We start from the raw sequence: 15,405 nt of genomic DNA, 5'->3' as shown, positions 1-15,405 counted from the left end.
AACCATCTGTAATGAGGTCTGGTGCCCTCTTCTGGCCTGCAGGCATACACACAGACAGAATATTGTATACATAATAAATAAATAAATATTAAAAAAAAAGAAACACCCTCAAAAATAAGTATTAGCCTGAAACAGGCCAGCTTCTTGAGCAGGAGCTTAGAAAAAGGGCTCTCTTCTCAGTACATAAGCACCACACTCAGACTGATGTGTGCCAGAGCACAGATAACACAGCCATGATCTAAACCTCCAATGTCCATCACAGAATCACAAAGAGCAAAAACAAACCTACAAAAATCAACAGGCCCAAAAGGGGGAAACCAAACAAATCAGACTTGTTTTCCAAATCTGTCACAGCGGCTCAGCCTGCCCTGTTCACATAGGAGGAACCTGACCTAAGGGGCACCTGCTGTACTGGGTGAAGAACTACCCACTATCCCAAACTGGCTGCTACTGTCTCAGGCCGGCCTTTGGAGCAGCAGGCTCCACCACGCAGTCAGAAATCACAAGCATGTCTGGAATGCCACAACTTCTCAAGGCCTCCCAAGTCCTAAACCTGCTTAGGGCAACAGCTTCAGCCTCCTTTCCAGAGAATAGAGGAAATGGTGGTCATCAACTGATACATAAATAACCAGATTGTCTAAACTGGGTCACAGGACAGAGACTGGGAACTCCTTTATCAAAGGGCTGCTTTGCTCATAAACTGGTCTTAAAATTGCCCTAAGTCAAACTATGTTTAACAGGAAAGTCTGCTTAGAAACCCAGCACTGAGAAACACTAAGTCTGTCTCCCTCTTCTAAACCCAGCACTGAGAAACACTAAGTCTGTCTCCCTCTTCTAAACCCACTGTAGCAAGCGCTCACAAACACCCCACACGGTCGTTCATGAATCCGTCCAACAGAACCTGAACCCAGCTCTAAGGAAAGCTATGTCATGGCTCAGTTTCCTTAACCCCAAGACAAGTCATCATCCTCAGTGCTGTTCTCCTTCATCCTCGATCTTCTTCTCAAAAACCCCCGAGTTTAGGGTCGGTAGATGGCTCAGAAGGTAAAGGTGGCTGCCATCGAGCCTGGAGATTTGAGTTTGATGCCAGGGATCTATGTGGTGGAAGGGAAGAACCAACTCCAGCAAAGAGAAACCCAGTTTCCATGTATGCACTGTGACAACCACCCACCCACAATATAAAAAAACAACTCTTTTTCTCTATGGAAAAGCTCCCAGTGTGCCTGCAGTAAACACAATCCTATCATACCATATCTGTGAGCAGTAACAGAAGGGAGACTGCACACAGAATAGACAGAGAGCTGCCCAGCGCACAGCATTCTACACCCCAAGGATTTTCCACATTGAACCAAAGACTCGCACACTCTTACTAGAAAGGGGCTTTTCCTGTTTATAGATTTTGTATTTTTTTAATCCTCTAAAACAATCTAGATTATTTGGGATGAGATGGCTCAGCAGGGCAAACGTAGTTCAGTCCCCAGGACCCACGCGGAAGAAAGAGAAAACTGACTCCTATAAGCTCTTCTCTGACCTCCAAACGCACGCCAGGACAGCAAAGTGTCCTCTGCTCACTGTGCAAATCAACAGCTGGCTGACCAAACAAACAACACACACACAATGTTCCTCACTGGTACCATGCCTGCCTAGTGTGCATTCAATCTCCAGGACCACACACACACACAAATCCAGCACTTGGGAAGGTAAAGAATCAGGAATTTAACCTGGGCTACATGAGATTTGTCTCAAAAACAACAGCGGCTGGAGATAGCTCAGTGGATTAAAAGAGCTTGCTGCTCTTCCAGAGGACCCAGGCTCGATTCCCATCACCCATCTGGTAGCTCAGAACCATCCAGAACTCCAGTTCCAGGGGCTCTATTCTCGCTTCTGACCTCCTCAAGCACCAAGCATGAATGTGGCAGACATACATGCAAACAAAACAGCCAAACACATAAAATAAAGAAAAGAATCAACTATAACAATAACAAAGGTGGCAAAGCCCTGTGTGTCCACCAGCCTGGTTATCTTTTTGACAACCCAGACTTATTCACTCAGCCTCCACTTACGAAAGACCTACCTTATGCCATGTATTACACCAGGCACTGGAGTTCTGTGAACAGGACAGCAACAGTGCTTGCCAACAAGGAGCCTCGGAAGCTGTGATTCTTATTATGGTACACACAGCAATGATTCTTGAGTTATCTGTGGACCCCATCCAGGACTACTACTCCACTTCAGTAGAACAGAGAATCAAGAGCCAACCTTCAAGGGCTAGCCATGTGGTCCCAAGGTAGAGCATTGCCTAACAAGCAGAAGGAAGGCATAGGCCTCAGCACAGAAGGGAAAGGAAAAGAAAAGACCTGACCTTTAAACTGCGGCCAGATGTGGACAGCAAACACTTTAACTAACATCCAGGGAAAGCAGAGGCAGACAGGAGGTGAGCAAGGCTTCAGAACATTGCATTGTTGGCTGCCGTTCACCCAGAGAAACAAACTCCATGCTGAGAAAGTCGCTGGCACTTCATCCAGGAGCCAGTCCTGAGGACACCGTCTCTCCAGATCCTACATCTTACCTCGAAAGCCACACGGTCTGACTGGTGTCGCTGCTCGGCCTCCTGCAGCTTGGCAAGCAATTCCCGCACGGTCTTCTTCAAGCTCTCGACATCTTCGCTCATGCAGGTGTCAGCCTAGAACAGGAACAGAGAAAGGAAAGGAAGCTGCCCATCTATGACTTGGTAAGAGAAGGCCACCTTTCTGCCCAACGCTGGGATTTGTACCACCTGTAGGGACCACCCTGACAAAAGAATGAGCATCACACAGGGTCCACAAAAACATTCTCTCTTAACCCCTAAGGGACTTGGCCAGGCTCAAATCACTCAAGGATTTAGGATAAAGTTATTTTTAAACCCTTTAAGAGAATAGTTTCTTCTCAAACGCTTACTTTTTTAACATGTACCTTGTATGTTGGGGTGGCGGAGTGTGTGTGGAGCACTGAACACATACAGAGGTTGGAAGACCACTTGTTGGAGGTGGTTCCCTCCTTCCTCCCTGTGGGTCTCAGAGACTTCAGGGCAGTGTTACCTGGTCATCTCACTGGCTTGGGAATGACTTCTCAGAGGTGGGGGGAGGGGTGCTGTCTTTAAGGACGTGCCTTCCTCCCAATTAGACTGCTTTGCTGTTGCTCTGACTTAAGGTTTCATTCTGTAGTCCAGGTTGATCTGGAACTCACTATATACAGCCCAGTCTGACCTCAGTTTCGTGGCATTCCAGCCTCAGCCTTCCTTGGCTAGGATTAAAGGTATAAACTACCAGTCCTGGGATCAGAGTAAAGCTTTCTGAGAACAATGACCTTGCTCAAGGACAGTGGCTATTTGGCTCCCAACACACCAAGGGCAGCCCCAAAGCCCGAGGGCACATCTTTAGCAGTTGCCATGACTCACACAGAATCAGCATGGAAAGGGCTTACTGCTGCATAGGCAGGTTTAGAGAAAAGCGTGAAGCGCAGGGATCTGATGTGATGAAGAAAGGCGGCCCCCTGAGGTGCCGGCTAGCTGTCCCTCCCAGACACACCCAGCCGTGGGCTGCTGGTGAGGCTGAGCAGGCATGCAGGGTCTCGCTCTCACTTCTGCTGCATAACTCCTGAGTCTGACAGACTCTCCCAGTCTTGCACACTAGGAAGCAGCAAGACCTTCATCCTGGCACAGAACTCTCAGCCGGGTGCAGGGAGGCATCCCCTGCCTTTTCATTCTTCCTGGCTCCTGCAGGCCTCCATTTCTAAGTGTGAGAGTGGGGAAGACTCCTCACCACACCCTGCCTCACAGGCTGTCTCCAGAGCTGGCAAGGCAGTACCTGGTGGGGGTTGGAGCTTCTAAGAAGAATATAGGCAGGGCTGGAGAGATGGCTCAGTGGTTAAGAGCATTGCCTGCTCTTCCGAAGGTCCTGAGTTCAATTCCCAGCAACCACATGGTGGCTCACAACCATCTGTAGGGAGGTCTGGCGACCTCTTCTAGCCTTCAGGCATACAGACAGAACATTGTATACATAATAAATAAATAAATATTAAAAAAAAAAGAAGAATATAGGCAGCTATTGCTAGGTGTTACTATAATTATTACCAGTAACTTATTTGTCAAATACGGTGACCCATGGGGAAGGAACAGTCTGGACATTAATTAAGTCACTTTGTCGAGTCCTTGCTAGCCTTACCAACAGGCTCCTGGGATACAACCCTGACACATTTACTTCAACTATCTTCTCAGAAGACCTTTTCAATGACATGGAGATTTTTTACATTAATTAAAACATGTCAGAGGTTCAGCTCTGTAGCAGGCTGCTTGCTTAACATGTGTAAGAGGTTAAGTACTAGAGAGAGAAAGAAAGAGGGGGAGGAAGGGAGAAAGAGAGATTTTATCATGTAATACAATATAAAACAACAATAAAAGGCAGTTATAAAACTACACATGAGAACAAACTACATTTCAACCTGACATTGTTCCTCCTGCCTCGGTCTCCCATGTCCTGAGATTACAGGAATGTGCCATCATGTGCTATCATGTGCTATCATCATGTGTCATCATCATGTGCCATCACGTGCCATCATCATGTGCTATCATCATGTGCCATCATGTACTATCATGCGCTATCATCATGTGCCATCATGTGCCATAATGTGTCATGCATGGCTCAACACATCAGATTTCATATAGTAATACAAACAGACCCTAAAAATGCATTTTGAGCAAAATGATTTAAAAGACATAAGTCCATCATGTAAACTGAAATCGCTTTACAGTAATTTTATTTAAAGTCATATAATAAGTATTTTCTAGTTAGTGGGAAAAGAAGAAAAACCAGTACAATCAGCGAGAGGCCTCGATGGGCCTGATATGCGGTGAGTAATGGATGAATGTGATTCAATTCTATACGTGAAGGCCAAAGAGCCCAACCCAAAAAAACTGTTCTTGGGGCTGGGTGTGCACTTTAGTGGTAGAGGCCATGACTGTTGAAGAGACCCAGGTTCAAGCCTCTGTATCAAACAGACAGAAGCCCCTAAAAACAGGACAAACAAAGAAAAGCCCCCACCACAGAAACAGAAGCAAACAAGGAAATGCAGAGTGCCATGCAATCTCAAAACTGTAACTGAGTATTTGCAGACTGAGAAGGCAGAGAACATTTCACCAAAGTATAACTTTTCCCCTTTGGAGATGAGACTGGACAGAGAGACAGGAAAGGTGAGGGGTCAGGGGAAGAGAAAGAAACCCCATATTTCTGGAATCTGGCAGGGAGACAAAACTGTGAACACTGATAAAGCCAAGAGTGGTTAGACACACTGGCTTTCCTAAGAGGAGTTAAACAAAGATGCTAACAATAGCAAATGAACTGAGCTCACTTGGGGACAAAATGTTTGTAAACATGACCATATTATCACTCCTCTGTCATCCCAAACACCCAGACAATATCCCTCATAAATCTCCTCACAGGAGAGAACCATCTCCCCCCAGCTGTCTTCTGACCTTCATGCACATGTGAGGGCATTCACATGTTCATGCACACACAATAAATAAATAAATGTTAAAAAAAACCTATGTTTTAAGCCACTTGACAATCTCATTAACAAAAAGAAATTCTTTCAGACTAGAAATAAATCAGCTCATATATTTTGATTTTTAAACTTAAAACTTAAGTTTTGCTTAGTCTTCAAACCGTGTTGTAAGTTATGTCTTTCTAGCAGTGTAATCTAGAAAGCTGCAAGATCATAAACCACCACTGTAAAGACGGTGATGGTCCCTCTAGTGAAACCCGCGTGCAGCCGTTTCCCTGAGCTCTCCCTCTTTTGTGGTCCACACGGAATCTGAAACGTGTACTATCCCTTATCTTTATTAATAAACTGCCAACTTTGCTTCACTCTGACCCGCCCTAGAGTTAGTGTAGTCAAGAATCTGGCTTTCTTCCTCGTGGCAATCCCTAAGGTGAGGTGAAGCCCTCAGGATGCTCACAGGCTACTGCTGCCACTGATGCAGAGACTAAAACTCTGAAAATTTTCTCCTTTTACTTTTCTGTTTCTGAATTCCCACATTTTCTATAGTTAGCATATCTTATTGTGGTGGTTTGAATGTAACTCATAGGGAGTGCACTACTAGGAGGTGTGGCTTTGTGAGAGTGGGTGTGGCCTTGCTGGAGGAAGTGTGTCACTGAGGGGAAGGCTTTGAGGGCTCATATATGCCTAAGCCATGCCCAGTGCCTCAGTCTACTTCCTGCTGCCTTCTGACAAGATGTAGCCAGCACCATGTCTGCCTGCAGGCCATGTTGGTAATGGATTGAACCTTGGAAATTATAAGTCACCACCTCAATTAAATGTTTTCCTTACAAGAGTTGCTGTGGTCATGGTGCCTCTTCATGGCAACAGAAACCCTAAGACACAAGGTACAAGTCTCGTTTTTTTAAAAAGCACAGCAGCTGAGAAGAATGAAATAACATGGAAAAACTTAAATAAAACCAGGTGGTGTGGTGCACACCTTTAATTCCAGCACTCAGGATGCAGAGGCAGGAGGATCTCTGTGAGTTCTAGGACAGCCTATCTACAGCATGAGTTCCAGGGCCACTACACAGAGAAACCCTGTCTCAAAAACAAAAAACAACAACAAAAGGCTTAAATAAAAAGCCAGGAGGCTGGGAAAATGCCTCAGGAGTAAGAGCGCTTTACATAGCAAACAAGAGGAGAAGTGAACAGAAGTAATGTCTAACATGATCCTGGATTTGAGAAATATAGGTACATGTTTGCTTATGCATGTGCATTTGTGCATGCATTTAAATGAGTGTCTGTGCACAGAAAATAATGGTACTTATGCCCAGAAGTAATGGTGCATGCATGCCTTTACTCTTAGTACTTGGGAGGCAGAGGCAGGTGGATCTCTGTGAGTTCGAGACCAGCCTGGTCTACAAGAGCTAGTTCCAGGACAGGCTTCAAAGCTACAGAGAAACCCTGTCTCGGGAAAAAAAGAAGAGAAAAGAAAGAAAAAGAAAGAAAAGAATGGTACTCAACTTTAGATAAATATTAGACTCACTTAAAAAAACATGATGCTCAGAGCTGGAGAGCTCTTCCAGCTCAGAGGTTACGAGCACCGACTGCTCTTCAAGAGGTCATGAATTCAATTCCCAGCAACCACATGGTGGCTCAACCATCTAGGATGAGATCTGGTGCCCCCTTCTGGTGTGTAAGCATACATGCAGCCAGAACACTATACATAATGAATAAATACAATCTTTAAAAAAACAGAAACATGGGGGGCTGAAGAGATGGCTCAGTGGTTAAGAGCACTGGCTGCTCTTCCAGAGGTCCTGAGTTCAATTCCCAGCAACCATATGGTGGCTCACAACCATCTGTAATGAGATCTGGTGCCCTCTTCTGGTGTGCAGGCATACATGGAGGCAGAATGTTATATACATAATAAATAAATCTTAAAAAAAAAAAACAGAAACATGATGCTGGCACTACGGAGATGACTCAGCAGTTAAGAGATCCTCCTGCTCTACCAGAGGATCCAAGTTCAGTTCCCAGCACCCACATGATGGCTCAAAACTGTAACACTAAGTCCAGGGGAATCCAACAGCCTCCTCTGCCCTCCAGGGCACCAGGCACACATATGGTGTACATACACAGATGCTTGCAAAACACTCATGAACATTTAAAAACAATTACTCTACATCTCCAGGGATGGGACCCAGGCATCACCTCCTTTAAAGCTCGTAAGTCTCACCCAAGGGGCAGCCAAGAAAAGTCATCCTCTTGGAGGACCCGCCTGCTCCAGTCTGCCTGCAGTGGCTACTCCTAAGCAGCCAGCTTGCAGAACTTCCACTTTTCCTGTCTCTGTTAGATTTTTTTTTACCAAATGAGGTATGAGGTGGAACGGCTGGGGGCAGGGAATGCTGCCTGCCGGTTAAGCTCAGTTCACCATGGTCTCCCCTGCTACTTACCTCAGGTGGGCTGCTGTAGAGAGACGTGGGACCCTGACTGAAGCCATTTGGCTTTTCTAGTACCACCTGTGTAGAGAAGAAAAAATCCAGATTAAAAACAATTGAGCAACCTGGCAAACAATTCTGATGCATTACATTTCTAAGATGTCAAACCCTACAGAGCAGTGAGGAGGCCCAGAGTCTACAGAGCAGTGAGGAGGCTCAGGGTCACTTGCCACCAAACCACCTGAGTTCAGTCCCCAGAAACACCTGGCAGGAGAGAACTGACTCCAGAAATTTGTCCCGACATCCACATGTGTGTCATGGCATGAGTGCATGCATACACACACATACACACACTCAACACGTGTGCAGGTTCACATGCATACACACACATACACACACTCAACACGTGTGCAGGTTCACATACAAAATAAATGTAAAAATATTCTTTTTATCTTTTATGGAAGAGAAGGGAAAGGGAGAAGGGAAAGAAATAGGAAAAAGAAGAGAAGGTGGGAGCCTGGGAGGGGAAAGATTCCTAGCGCTCCAAGGCAAACAGAAAGTAGAGGGTGGGCTGCAAGATGGCCTTGAGAGGGAACTGTAACCTGTAGGGTGGGTGAGAGACCTCAGGCTAAAGCCTGCAGAGACTGGAAAAGGTCTGAGGTGCATCCCTCCCAGGAATACAAGCTGCTGCTTGCCATGCACACTGAGGTTTCCTTTCCATGGAGATTCTGACAAGTTTTGACAAAGACTAACCAAGAGAGGAAAAGCTTTTGCTACTGCTCATCACATGATCTCAACAAGGGGCCTGGGATTGGGGTCTAGTTCTGACTGTGCACTAAAATTCTGGTGGCACTCAACAAGGTGCCTCCCACCAGCCCAGCCAGGTGTGACATCAGAGGGTGCTGCCTTCAGCCAAAAAAAAAAGGAAACCTGGAAACATCCAGCCCAGCCCATGAAATCAGTGGAGACAAGGAGGAGCCCTTTTGGCACCAGCGGCTCAGAACAGGGAGGGGGCTGCTGCTGGAGAAAGATCATCTGACTCAAACTCAGGTCTCAGGAGCCAGAGTGAGACCTCAAAAGGAGCTCGCTCTGCTTCTGAGGCCACTCCTGTTCTGGAGCTTTGAGAAAGCTGGATAGCAGAATCCCACACTACTCTCCCAGAGAAGATTTACAGTGTTTGCTCCTAGGTTGCTGATGTCTCTGCTTCCTACATCTTGGTCAGGCTAAGGATACAGGGACAGGATGGAGTTTCCTAGCCCAGCGTTGAGTAACTGCATACACAAATAGCAGACTGGATCAAGACTTCCATTTTGGGACTGGAAAGACCCACAAGTCCCAGCACCCCCATAGAGCTCATAATCACCTGTGACTTCAGTCCCAGGGATCTGACACTCTTGGCCTTCCGGAACATTGGGTGAAGACATGGTACATATACACACAGACAGGCAAAGGCTCACACACATAAAATAAAAATAATAAATGTTAGTTGGGTGTGGTAGTTCACACCTTTAATCCCAGCACTTGGGAGCCAGAGGCTAGAGGATCTCTGTGAGTTCCAGGCCATCTTGGTCTACATAGTGAGTTCTAAGACAGCTAGGGCTGCATAGAAAAATCTTGTCTCAAAATAAAAAAATACAGAAATTATATATATATATATATATATATATATATATATATATATATATATATATATATATATATATATATATATATATATATATATATGACTTCCATTTCTACTTAGGCTCACCCAAATTTGGCAAGAGCAACTTACAAGAAGTTTGGATACCTAGGATGTCCAAGGCTACATGCTGGAGCCCTATTTCTGTGAGCTCTCAGGAAGCCGGAGCCTCTCCGTGCTCTCCCTTCCTGGTCATGCCCGAGAGTCAGCACCATTCCCAAGTACCTGGATCTCCTGCCGCTGTAGAGGGTCTCCTGGACTCTTGTCAAGCTTGCTACTTATATCCTCCCGGAGCTTCTGCAGGCAGTTCCTGGCCTGGGGAAAAGAAGGCCAAGACACTTGAGGCTCAGGGCAGGGAAAGCAAACCTTTGGGTCACATCCCCGACCCATACTACTTCAGTCTGACATTGTGATACACAGAGTTGCAGACAGGAATTGTGCTTGGGTGAGGTGACAACCCAGTCTCTCCAGTGTAAGCAACAAGATAAATTAACTCCTCCCCTGGCAGCACTGGCATGCTAGCTGAAGAGACAAGTAAGATGCACAGTGTGGAATCCAGCGGTGAGTGCTAAGGAGGAGACCAGCCAGGCAGGGGCTGGGAAACACTGGGGAAGGTGGCGGACCACACAGCCAAACAGCCATAGAGTTGGCCTGGTGCAGGATACTTGATTATTTGTTGATTAATGGATTAGATCCAAAGGTCAAGAATGCTATTTGATAGCACTCGGGAAACAGAGGCCTGCATAAAGAGTTCCAGGACAGCCAGGGCTCCACAGAGATCCTGTCCCAGAAAACAAATAACAAGTAAAAATAAATAAATAATATATAAACACATAGGAGGCCATGGGCACTGCAGTGACACAAAAAGAGCAGAAATAAAAGGGAGCCCCCCAGATTTTAGGCTCAGGGACTCTAGGTGTTCCCTCCCTCCCAGGAATGGGGCCGCACCTCCTGGATGTACTGGACCTCACTCTTCAGCTGGTCGATGTTCTTCTCATGGATCATCTTGTCTCCAGGCCTCCCTTTCAGGTACACCTGCAATGGGGACGGCACTGTTTAGCTAAGAAGCACGCAGCTGCACTCCCAGGAGGAAAGAGCATACTGTGAGCATGAGCTTACCCGGAGACAAATTGGTGACTCAGCTCAGAAGAGTTGGAAATGCATTCCCACTACTCTGTGTAGGCAGAGCTGGGGACCAGACTCGGGTCTTCATACACGCTAGACAAGCACTACCAACTCAGCTACAGCCCAGCCCCAAAATGTAGTGCTCTTGGACCTATTTAATCTGCTTCTAAGAATTTATCCTAACAACAAAGTCAGCTAAACGACACACAACCATACCAGCACACACACAATCACACCATGTGACTTGATGGAAAAGTGGCCAGAAGGATGCACGCTGAGCCAGTCACTCAGTCCCCACAGGAAGAGGTCTGAAGAAGGACTGAAGGCTCTGCTCGGCACAGCCTTTTCCAGCAGTGAAACAGCTCTGACCGCTAGCATACGTACATTCAGTGGCATCTATGCTCAGCCAAGTATTAGACATGGATACAAAAGAAAAACAGACAAAATGTGCAACAATGAATAATGAATTCAATAAGTCATAGCGTTTAGTGGAATATTATGCTGCCATTAAAATGCTGATAGGTCTAGACACAGAAGGCGTTACAATGTGTCATTCAGTGTGGGCGGAGGAGGAGATGATGGAACAGTGCTTACTAACATTCTCTTTTTTTAAAGAGATACATGTATTTATCGAGGAGGGTATACAGTAAGATGTTTACAACGGTTATCCTGCTAGACTATGAGGTAGCTTCCTCTTCTTCAAGAGGCATGCAATTACTCTGGGTAAGGAAAATAAATAAAGTAATTAAAGGCATTCCGTTTGGAAGGGAAGAAGTGAAGCAATGCCTATTTGCAGATGACATAACCTAGTGTAGAGAGCCGTCTAAAATCCCCAGGGAACGCCGCCGCAGCTAGAGCAGCAAGGCTGAAGGACACCACCTCAATGTACAAACAGGCTGTCTTCCTATATCCTAGCAGTCAGCAATCCAAAGATGAAACCTTGGCAGGGGCTGGAGAGTGGTGGCTCAATGGTTAGGAGCACTTCTCTGAAACCATGAGGACAAGATTCAAATTCCAGCCCCAGGTAGCACACTGGCTTCCCCATAAGTGCTGTGACCCCAGCTTCAAGTGAGGCAGAGACAGAAAGGTCTCCAGGGCTCGAGAGCTTCCAGGGGAGCTGAGAAAGGACAGGCCTCGGGGGAAAAGGCCAACAGTGACAGTGACTTTGGCCTTTGCACATGCACACAGCACACATGTACACACATAACTCTTCCCCAACATGTACACACAAATAAATAAATATAGTAATAAACAAAATTCCATTTGCAGCTGGCTGTGGTAGCACACACTTGTAATTCTAACACCTAAGAGGTTGAGGCAGGAGTTCCAGGCTAGTCCAAACTACAAAGTGAAATCCTATCTTAAAAATAAAAATAGGGGGTTGGAGAGATGGCTCAGAGGTTAAGAGCACTGACTGCTCTTCCAGAGGTTCTGAGTTCAATTCCCAGCAACCACATGGTGGCTCACAACCATCTGTACCGAGATCTGGTGCCCTCTTCTGGCGTACAAGCATACATGGAAGGAATGTTATATATATAATAAATAAATAAGTAAAAAAAAAGAAAAAAGAAATGGTTTAATACATAAATAAATAAAAATAGGGGTGCTGAAGAGATGGTTCAGAGGTAAAGAGCATTGGCTCAACTCTATATTATGTTCTAAAGTTATTTTTAATTTTTTAAATACATTTTTAATTTAAAAACTATTTATTTATTTATATGTGCATTGGAGTTTTGCCAGCAAGCATGTCTGTCTGTACACCACATGTGCCTGGTACCCTGCAAGGTATTAGATTCCCTGACATGGAAGTTACAGACAACTGTAAGCTACCATGCAGGTTCTGGGACTTAAACCCGGGTCCTTGGGAAGAGCACCCTTGCTTTTAACCTCTAAGCCAGTTCCCTAGCCACACATCTTTAAACTTTTAATTATGTGTATTATGTATATCTGTATAGGAAACTGTTGTGAGAAATTTGTTTGCACTGAAACTCTGCGACTGCCCATAAAGTTTACTTTGAACCAGAGTGCAAAGTTAGCCACCAGCTGACCAGAATTAGCCTTTGGAGAACCCAGGACACATATAAGGAGACACAGGAAGTAGGAGGGAGTGGCTTAAAAGATTCACAGGCCCTGTTGGATCAGAGAAGGAGAGAAAGAGGAGGCCACTGGTCACTTCTCTACCAATCAGGTTTTTATCCCGATATTTAACTCCCGAGTTTTTATTAATAATAGAACAATGTAAGTCTGGAGACTGTGCACATGAGTGCAGTTGCCTGTGGAGGCCAGAAGAGGGCATCAGACTCCCTGGTGAGGAGTAACAGGCAGTTTTGAGTCACCTGACATGGGTGCTGGGAACCCAACTCAGGTCCTATACAAGCACAGCAAGTGCTTTTAACCACTGAGTCAACTCCCCAGCCTCTAATAAAGTTATTTTTAAAAAAGAAGGAAAACTGTTCATGCCCAAGCCTGGGGCCAGGCTCGGCCAAAGCCACTGCAAGGGTGTACTCTGGTGGTAGAACCGCTGCAGGAGATGACCAGGAGCTAGCTAGCATCTCCCTGATGTCTCCAGCCGGTGTATGAGCTGTCAATCACATACTTGCAGGATGGGGGAGCAGAGAGGAAAAGGGGACATGAACAAAGCTCACCTTAATAATCTCTTCGTGCCCATCATGGGACTCCACCAGTTCTGAAGACAGAGCATGCCCAGAGGAGCGATCAGACACCATGGCGTAAGTCTTCCTGCCCGCCTGCCAGAGAGACAGAAGTGACTCAGAAACCACACAGCAACCAGGACCTTCTGCCCTCAACCCACACAGAGACCTACAGGAAGCTTCAGTCTGATTTCTTTGCCCCCCAAGAGCAGCCACACAGCAACAAGGACATAGGGCAGGGGACGTTAGTAGAAAACTTGGGTTAGCTTTTATTTTAGAGGGGCCTCCCACTTCCCAAAGCACAAGGCTGGGTTAGCTGGGTGTGTCTGCAGGAGATGCTCGCAGGCTTGCAGCAACAGATGTGGCTCCAGGCAACACCTGGGTGAAGGAAGGGTCAGGAGCAATGAAGAGCTGGCTGAGAGGAGGCCTTGCCCCAGCAGACACCGTGATACCTTCTGGGCTATGTGCTCAAGTTCATCTCCTGTCAGTTCACCCTGGAGGGTCAGCCTGAGAATGTCCACACTGCCCTAGTAATGACAACAGCAACAGAGACCCCTTAATGGAGAGGCCTTGACAAAGACAAGTCCAGAGAAATGCTCTCGGCTTGTCCAGTATCAGGTCTCCCTGGGTGCTGGCATGTCTCTGACCTGAGAAAGACTATAGGTACATGGTTCCACAGGGTATTGATTCTCCTTCCCCAGAGAACAGAGAAATTATCCCCAGACTATCATCTCCAAGCCAAAATTCTTGCTTGTTTGTTTGTTCGGAGACTGGGTCTCATCCTGTCCAGGATAGCCTTGAACTGCTGATTTTCCTGCCCCCACTTCCCCTGTGCTGAGATTACAGATGGACACCAATGCACTCTTGAACCCAGAACTTCAACCCCTGATAAACAGCCAGAAACTTTTGAAGCCTAGGATATCCTTCTGAAACCAAACAATAAGTCAGACCCTGAATCTAAATTTGGGAGTGGACACACACATGTACATACACAAACATACATAAAGACCCACGCGCGCACACACATATATACACACACATATACACACGCGCACACACAGACACACACTCACACACAATTTCAGCACTTAACAGGCGGAGGCAGGAAGATCATCAATTTGAGGCTAGCCTAGAGTACACAAGTGAGACATTTCCAAAAAACAAAACAAGCAAATGGCAAACAAAGAAACAAAAACCTGAATACAACCAAGCCTCTATTAGCCATATGGAAATGATCCAAATTACAGAAGGCAAGATAACAGGCATTTACTCTGAGATCACAGTAATTTCAAAGGACGAAGGCGACTTTGCTAACTCAGGATGGATTAAACGCCTGTGAGGACAACTACAAACCTCAGAGAGGAAAACAAAAGTGAGAGAAAAGCAGGCGGCTAGAAATTTAGGGTGCGTGGGGACTTAGCCACTCCGGGCCTCAGTTCAAATGGGGAAAGACAAGGGGCTGACAGCCAGAGGGAGACAGCATGAGGGTGGAGAACAGAGACGGAAACTCCTATTCTCTTCCTTTCTGATTTTCTTGCAGTGCTAGGATGGAACCCAGGCTACTTGCCCATGTTAGACTCCACCCAGCTACACCAAGAGAAGATGGGGGTGCTGGGCATCCCGGAGGAAAGTGACCTTGAGCTAGTGCCAGGAGGCACAAACAGCTAGATATGCTTTTGAGGCCAGACTGGTCTACATAGCAAGCTTCAGGCCACAGAGGTAGAGGGTAAGACCCTGTCTCAAAATAAATAAATTAAATTAAACCAATATGAAAAACAACAAAGAAGCAGACACATTAAGACGGCTCTGCAGGTAAACGCCGTTTGCCACCAAGCCTGGTGACCATGATAAATGGGAAAAAAAAGATTAAGAGTGTAGATTATAGTGTTGTGTGTGTGCAGGTCAAAGCCCAGGGTTAACATCAGGTATTTTCCTCGCCCCCCTCCCATCTTGCAAGGTCTTACTACATAGCCCTGGCTGTCTTGAAACTCAC

The 15,405-nt window shown here is 46.1% G+C and overlaps 1 protein-coding gene across 2 annotated transcripts in view; it reads right to left on the bottom strand.

Annotated features, from left to right (window-relative positions):
- Nucleotides 1-15,405, bottom strand: part of Tuft1 (tuftelin 1) — a 46,649-nt gene that overhangs the window by 13,031 nt on the left and 18,213 nt on the right. The window contains exons 2-7 of one of the 2 annotated variants that reach the window (XM_005357012.2): nt 13,865-13,939; nt 13,407-13,508; nt 10,585-10,671; nt 9,862-9,951; nt 7,971-8,036; nt 2,570-2,683 (exon numbers count right to left, since the gene is read on the bottom strand). In XM_005357012.2, coding sequence (XP_005357069.1) covers nt 2,570-2,683; nt 7,971-8,036; nt 9,862-9,951; nt 10,585-10,671; nt 13,407-13,508; nt 13,865-13,939 — 534 coding nt within the window. The remainder of the gene's footprint in view (nt 1-2,569; nt 2,684-7,970; nt 8,037-9,861; nt 9,952-10,584; nt 10,672-13,406; nt 13,509-13,864; nt 13,940-15,405) is intronic. The other variant, XM_005357013.2, reaches the window with a different exon arrangement.

This window comes from Microtus ochrogaster, chromosome 21 (assembly GCF_000317375.1).
Source record: "Microtus ochrogaster isolate Prairie Vole_2 chromosome 21, MicOch1.0, whole genome shotgun sequence".
In the NCBI taxonomy this organism is placed as follows: domain Eukaryota; kingdom Metazoa; phylum Chordata; class Mammalia; order Rodentia; family Cricetidae; genus Microtus; species Microtus ochrogaster.
Note: the sequence above shows the minus strand (reverse complement) of the source record. Positions and strands in the feature narration are given on the sequence as shown.